The 7,778-nt window shown below is 39.9% G+C and overlaps 1 protein-coding gene across 1 annotated transcript; it reads right to left on the reverse strand.

Moving 5' to 3' along the window:
* Positions 1 to 119: 119 nt before the first annotated feature.
* On the reverse strand, positions 120 to 6,465 carry LOC104403043 (pancreatic lipase-related protein 2-like; the record flags this gene model as incomplete). The annotated part of the gene is made up of 6 exons (XM_010011076.1): positions 6,444 to 6,465; positions 5,510 to 5,664; positions 3,527 to 3,652; positions 2,441 to 2,575; positions 1,360 to 1,468; positions 120 to 239 (listed from the first exon to the last, which is right to left on the reverse strand). Coding segments are annotated over exons 1-6 (667 nt in total), but the record flags the coding sequence as incomplete, so codon positions are not given.
* Between the last annotated feature and the right edge of the window lie 1,313 nt (positions 6,466 to 7,778).

The following is a 7,778-nucleotide window of genomic DNA, read 5'->3' on the forward strand; positions in this document are numbered from 1 at the left end:
AATTTAGAGAGAAGGATGTTGTGCGGGACAGGCAAATGCACAAGGAATCAAGGCTGCTCACTCTCAGGCAGGCTGTGGTCAAGCTCTGTGTTGATGCCAGCTTTTGCATGAACACTTACCAAAGTCAAAGAAAAGATGACCAGCGTGAGTATGAATTATATCAACAAATTTTGCATCTGAAGGATCCAGCCTAACCGTTGTTGGAGTATACTGGAAAAGGGGCCCGGCTGGATCCAAACCTAAGTGGATGGAGATAAATCTGATTGAGTAAATAAATCTATATGTATGTCATCCCATACAGTGTATATACATTGTATGTCATTACATTTCTTCTTTTACTCCATGTATAAAAATCCATTTTGTGGTCCACAGCCAGCAAATGAGCAGGGTTTTAATAGAAAGGTTGCTGGATGTATTGCAGCACAGTAAAATTCTGATGGGCGCTTGACTTGCTTTTGGGGAACAGTGTTATAAGGAAAGGTTTGGGGTTTTTTTGCCTGTTAGCAAAAACTATGAAATCTTTTTATGTTACTCTGAGTGTGCAGATTTGTTTGAGAACTTTTAACTGGTCAAAAATCTATTTTTTTATTTCCAAAAGAGGTTGGTTGAAAATGTTTCCCCTTCACTTCAGTGTCAGTGAGCTCTCTTCAGGGCTAAAGCAACACAGTTCTGATCCCTGTTACCCTGAACTGCTTGTGTGACTGCTTGCTGTGTGCACAGCTTAGGCAAAGCAATGTCTGCAGAAAAAAGAAGTGAGTGGAGGAGAAAGGAAAGCAGAAAATAGTGAACCTTTAAAAACAGTGATGTCTGTGTCATGCTGCTCTGTCTCTCTGTGTAGCTATGTGACTAACAGCTTTCTTCCTTTTCAGGGTGTCCATGGCTATTTACTGTCTTATCCTGACATACTAGATCCAGGCTTTTTAATGTTTTCTTTCAGATTTTCAATCTTTTGAACAGCTAAAAAGCCTATTAGAGTGGGCTTTTAAAACCAAACATGCCAATGAGTTGCTAGTGTCTTACAAGTCTATTATTCCATGTGTAATACAGTATTCTGTTCCTGTTCTTTTGTGTCATTAAAAATCGTAACCAAGTTCTTCCTAGAACTTGTAACCTGTGAAAATTGACCTGTGTTTAGCTAGTCAGGACAGTTAAGCCTTTCTGATCTGTTGCAGTCAAGCCTTTCTCTGACCTGTGAATGTTGACATGTGAAATGCATGGCATGTGATAGGACATGTCTTCACTTGTGTTAATTATGACAAACGAGAACATTGTAGTCTGTATCGTGTGTTTATAAAGCAGCAGTGACTCTTCAGGTGCGTGAAAAACATAAAGCTTCACCAGCTGAAGTAGGTTCTGTACCTGTTATTCTTCCAATGCCCGGTTTCCTTCTCCCTGCCTCCCCTGCAGCATGTGCTCCAAGGCTATGGCCGATGAAATGAATGTTGTCAGGAGAGTAGCCATAGTCCTTCTGTGAAGATGTATGGAAAGGAAAAACCAAACATGTTAAGCCGGGGATATAAGCTGGTAGCACTGCATTGTGGCCCCATGCCGTGCCAGGACATGGCCAGACCAGTGGGCGATGGAGCAGAGTGTCTTGGATGGGAAGTTACTGTTCCCAGTGGTAGGATCTGTATCTAAAAAGAAGCAGTTCCCAACTCATCCCTCTGCTCTTGTATCACGCCTCTGAATGGGAGTAATCTTTGTAAGGAACTGACCTTTACAACAGAAAAGAAGGAAAAGGGAACTTCTGCAATAGCTCCCCTATATTTGCACTGATTGCTTATCCAAAAGGTGAATGACCCACTGCCTCACCCCTGAGGCTGTCAGTCCCATCAGGGTAGGGGTCTGTGGAGGAGTAGTTTTCAGTGCCTTTGTCTGTGGTTGTTTGTAGCATATCCTCTGCATGAATCAAATGGCCATCCTGCTATGGAAATGCCCCACCATGCAGGACCTGCTGGACAGGGAGTACCATGCTGGGAATGCTGCTGGTGTGCCAGGCTCAGATAGCTTCTGGATGGGAAGCCTGATATGGCTGGCTGCAGGAGAGTCCCATCTCTGTGCTGCAGTTCAGTTCTTGCAGGAGGCAGTGTGTGTGACCCACAGAATGATGTTTTAACTGTACTGGGCTTCTGTTACCACTCTTCACCTTGCCAGTTTTGCTAGGCAGTCTATAATTTGATGTCTTATCCAGTATAAATCCCATCATAAATGAAACTTTCAGGAACGATGGCCTATAAGCCTTTAGGGAATTATCTGTGATGTGACACTAAACTAGGTATTCCCATTTGTACAGGATTAGAGATTTTATGACATTTTTAGCTGTGTTCTTGAGTACCTCTGTACTTCCGCCTCTATTGCATCAAACCTAAAGATGCCACCCTGAACACAGCCTTCACCATACAGACTATGCCCTGGCTTTCACGTTCCATGATACTTGTACCTCAAGAAGGTTCACCAGATATACCAGCTCAGCCCCCACAATGCGGACGTTGTTGACTGCTTCGGTGTACAAACCATTGGAGCCACCTCTCCAGTCGGTCAAAATGCAGTTCACATCTTCAGTGTGGAACATGAACTGGTAGAAAACATGAAAACAGTAGAACTGAAGCAAAGAGATAGGAATTGTAGCAGGGTATATGCAAAATGTATCCTTTTTTGGTTTTTTGCTATATGTGAGGCTCTGTTTCTGTGACTGGTAAAGCCACATCTTTGGTGTATTAGTTGATACAATACTAAGAATTAACACATGGAGGCAGAGTGGAGGCAGTAATTTGAACACTGTATAAAGACACACAGAAGCTTGCTTCAGTCCTGTTTTCATTCTAGATGCCTTGGCCTGCTTTAGAGTATCAACTTCTCCTAACGACAATACCCCAGTTAGAAAAAGAGGACAGTATTACTTCTTTTTTATTGTCCAAGCTTTATCTATCAAAATTTGTACGTCTGGACCATCTAAAAGGATTCACAAATTTGCGGGCTTGTGTTTGAATTGCTCAGCCCCCAAGTTCATCTATTATAACCAAAATATTCTGCTTATACACTTCTGGGAATGGAACATTCTGATTTTTCATTCTGAAACAATTTAATTTTTGAGACGGGCATAAATAAAATGAAGCCATTCTGCTGAAAAGCATTTTGGTTTTATTAGATCAAATGCCTCACTCAAACTGAAATGTTTATTTTTACCTTCTGCAGAGGTGAGAAAAGTGACTTTTTTTTCCCCCTTTATTAAAGGCAAGGAATTGAAAAATCAATTAATTATAGCTTTCCCTGTGGAGCTGAATGCAGCGAAAGGGCATTTAGCAGAAGGCTGAAGAGTGCTATACTCATAGCTAGGAACAAGAGGGCAGTCATGTAGAAGTGAGCTTCATTCTGAGGGGTTTTCCCCTCATATATTCCCCAAGTTAACAAGAGAAGCAGAGGTGTAAATGTTATGTGGGGATTTTAAGCCAGTTGATGGGGTGATGTGGGCATCCTCACTTTCAAATACAAGTGAAATGACTGTCAGAAAATAGTGACACCATACCCTGCACATTTTCGATATCCAGGGGAGGTCTGCTCCAGCAAGATGGCCATGTATAAGGAAGCGAGTTTTCCTGTGTGTTCTGAAATTGGAAGCTTTGATAGTTGAAGGACTTGTAGCTGAGATTTTCTGTGTAAAAAAGATAACCAACAAACAACACAACAAGGATGTGATTGCTCCATCCCACAGTACGTTTTGATACATGGCTGAGTACCCCATGGCTAAGCCATAGTTCTGGGCTCTGTAGAGATGTGTCTTGTTTCTCATGTGTATACTGCCTTGCTGGGGCATAGAAATTAATCACTTCAACAAATTACTCACTTTGAACTAATGATACTGGTATGCAATGCTCAAGGTAGTATGTGGTTGACTTTGACTCTATACCTATTTTTCTTCATCGCTAAGCTTCTTTATGTTGTATGAGAAAGCCCACCAGGCTCACAACACCAGAAGCTGCAGGTATTTGGGGGTTATTGGGAAGGTAGATATTCTTTTTTCCCAAGAAATTCTCAGTACCACGTTGTTTTAAAACTTGTCTCTTATTTTTTGTTATGATTTTGTAAGCTTAGAAGTACACTAATTAGCACATATCTCACCTTCAGTGAAGGACCGATTAAAGTGAAAACCTCATAGGCCCTCTCAGCTGGACTTGTTCTGAAGTGACTCAACAGGAGAAATCATTAAACACCTCTGCTGTTTGTGACTGCCATTTATATGTAAAGAATCAAACTACTTTTTCATGTAATGTAAGTAAACAGCAGCAACAAATTTCCCACCCCCCACCCTCAATTTGCTTTATTTTTCTTGCTCTTCATCCAAGTAACATTCACACTCTCTGATGGTCATTTCTCTTTTTTCACCAGACTAGTCCATAGCTCCACAAAACTGCTTCATGTTATGGACAAAGCCAGCTCAGGCGCATCCAACACCTTGAGCATCCTGCTGTGAGCTTTCCCTACAGCTACTCTTCAAAGGAAAGGGATGACACATTGCCAGTGTCTCCCAGTATGTTTCCATTTGATCCATCTTAAACAGTCCTGCAGGCTCCTTGGCTATTTCCATTTGTCTGTCACAGCCTAGAGTTTTCTCTCGCTGCAACTAGTTTAGAGTTGTTGTAGATAACCTCACATTTTAACTTTTTTTCTTCCATACAGCTCGCTATGCTTCTCTACCTGATGTGCCTTCATGAGGGATAACATGGTTCAGCTCTCTGGAAAAGAAACCTCCAAGCTCTCTCCATGATACAACTTAACAAGTCATTTTCTTTAGCTTATTAGTCTCTATTTGTTCCCTCAGCCCCAGTCTTCAAAAAAACATTTAATGTTTGTTTATATTCTTTATATATCCCCATTTCATTCTCTTTTTGGTTGTTTGTTTCTTTTTCCACATATGATTTCATCCTCTCCTTCCATTTTCTGTAGTCTTCTGTTTTCTTTTCTGTGCTTCCCTTTAATATTTTAATCCTATGTTCCTTCCACTCCCTGGTGAACATGGGTGCTTTCTCTTCTGATTTTCACTCTTAACTTCTATCTGCTCTTAGGGCTCAGTGTTGGCAACCACATAAGAAGAGCCTCTGAAACCAATCATATGTAGTTCAGAGGAGCTAGTGATCATATGTATGAACCACTTCCCTGAGTCATGTGTATGGGCTCGAAATATGTTTTGAATATGGAGCCAAAGTTGGGCTTTCATTTTGTACTGTCTTCCCTACCTCTGGCTTTATAACGCTAAACCTGAAATTGAATTTGGGTTATTAGCTTACTGTAGAGAAGATGAGTTGTGTTAGAAGGATATGATTAATATGTTGTAAGTATACCTGGCTCATCAGAGACCTGAATGAAGAAAATTATGGTGGGTTCTTTATGTGTAATAGAGAATTGGGGCTTCTCCTGGGAGGTTTATAAGGAAAAATATGGGAGAAAAGAAACTGTTTAATTTGTTGAATGTTGTATGCTATCAGTATTTAAGAACAGAGCAGTTTCTTACTTGATATTTCATGGTGTTGTCTCTAGTGTAAAGAAGGAAATTGGTGTTCACGTATTCTGGAGAGCTGGGCAAGCCTGCTAGCTCTCTCCCTGGGATCCCAGACCAAGGGGGCTTATCTGTAAAGCATCCGAGTCTTCTGTAGCAAACCTGTCTTCCTGGGGTACACAAAGAGAACTGTCAGTGTTCTGGGAAAGCAGAGGGTTTGGCTGCCACTACTTTACAAGAAGCTGGCAGGATAGTGTTTATACCAGGGAAGCAGAAAGTGACTGATTCAAATTAGGATGGCACTTGTGCTCAGGTTTTCATTAAGGGACTCATTTGTGCTCTTGTGCTTTGTGCATGTAGCAGGGACTTGAACTTCAACACTAATTCCTGTTGCATAGTGTAGAGCTCAGACTGATGAACTCAGGAGATGCAGGATGTGTTTGGCCAAACATATGGTTAACACAACCATCAGAAAAAGAAGATACAATCTTGATCTTTTATGGATCCAGAGAACAAACCAGCTTTTGCTGCCAGCACAGAGTAGTAGTTCAAATTAGTTCTAATTCTCCAGGAATTATCTAAATCGTTACTTCTTACACGACGATTTGTGAAGGAGTAAAACGAAACCTAAGATAAATACCTCTGGTTGCTTCACAATGTATATAAAACATCTCGCTTATACTTTTCTCACCATAAGACTTTAGTGGAAGCAATAAAGTGGAATTTGAGTGGAAGCATAAAGCACAGCCTCAGGACACGTGGTCTGTGTCTGGAGGACTAGAGTTTCCCAATTCCTGTTGTGACTTTAATACGGTAATGATACAAATATGACATACAGGTGTTGCCATTAAATGTCATCCTTACCCACCATTAAAATACCTCAGTTGTGAAATCCAAAATAGTTTTCATTGTTCTTAAGATACTGAAAACAATGAGGAGCTATTGTTACCTCGAATAGGTGAGAAATTCATACTACGTCAGACTGTGACTTACTCTATTCATTACTCTCTATCAAACACAAGGGTAGATTGGAAATACATCTAGAGAAAGAGAAGATTTAATTGTGGAGCTACAGTGAGAGACTCCACAAGTGACCAAGTCATTTTCCTAGGGGTCTTTCCTCTGATGCTAACAAACTTTTGGACTCTTGTCTTTTTGTTTCTCTCTGCTCTTTCTGTGTGTCTGTCCCCATTGAACTGTACTTTCATATTTGCAAAGAGGACTATTGTACCAGGACTATTTTCTTGTCCTCTGCATAGTGCCTTGGCTAGCATTACAGTTGTTGTGGTTACCATAAATGCTGGTTTGTGTTGAGGGTGGGTAGAGGAAACTGTTCTAGAAGAATTTTGGTATCAATTCATATATGAATATACCTTTCTAAATTCCATTCAGTTTGCTAGCTGTAAAAACCTCTACAGAATTAAAAAGCAATAGGCTAAACATGGGAAAGACATGACAGAATTCAGTGCACCTAATGAAGTAGTACATTAAATCTGTTCCAAAGCACATCCTCATTCAAAAACATAGATATTTTGCTGTAAACTGCACACAACAATTTTTACTGCTTATAGACTTTATGAACCATGTGTCTTACCTTTGGCTTCATTGAGAAGAAGAAGAGTAGTGATCCATACTGCAAACATCTAAAGCAAATATATATATAAATTCAAATATATATAAAATATATATATAAATTCAAATATAATTAAAAATAGAATCTGATATTCACCTAAGGGTTTCCTTGACCCATTAGGAAAAAGTCATAGTGACCATAGGAGTACTTTGGGCATTTAATTAGTTGGATCCAGAAGAATTAACACTTCCTTAAAGATAGCAAGGTTTCAAGACAATACCTTTGGGATACTTTCTGTTTGCCATGGAGATTTTGCATATGCAGAATATCCTCTAAGCATGTCTTCAAGACTGTCTTCCTGACCTTGACAAACAGAAGCTTTTATTTTCCTTTAGTGCTGCAATTCATGGGCAAGCAAATGAGATTCTTTAAAGGATTCACAATAACATATTTTTGCAGAGTGAAGTTGCTTCTAGCATTTAATCGAAAAGTTACTCATAGAACTGCTCTTCAGTGATTGTATTTAAAAGAACCCAGGAACAAACTTAATTTGTGTTTCTAAATCATATAGACAGTTTTGAAAACTCATTTTGATCATTGCTATTGGCCAGGTAAGCTTATCAGCCCTGATCTGCTTGATCACTTAATCACCAGCTGATAGGTAAGCATTGGCATTAATGTAAGCAGTCATTTAGTTTGAGGTAAAGTAGG

This window comes from Nestor notabilis, unplaced genomic scaffold (assembly GCF_000696875.1).
Source record: "Nestor notabilis isolate BGI_N333 unplaced genomic scaffold, ASM69687v1 scaffold1813, whole genome shotgun sequence".
NCBI lineage: Eukaryota > Metazoa > Chordata > Aves > Psittaciformes > Psittacidae > Nestor > Nestor notabilis.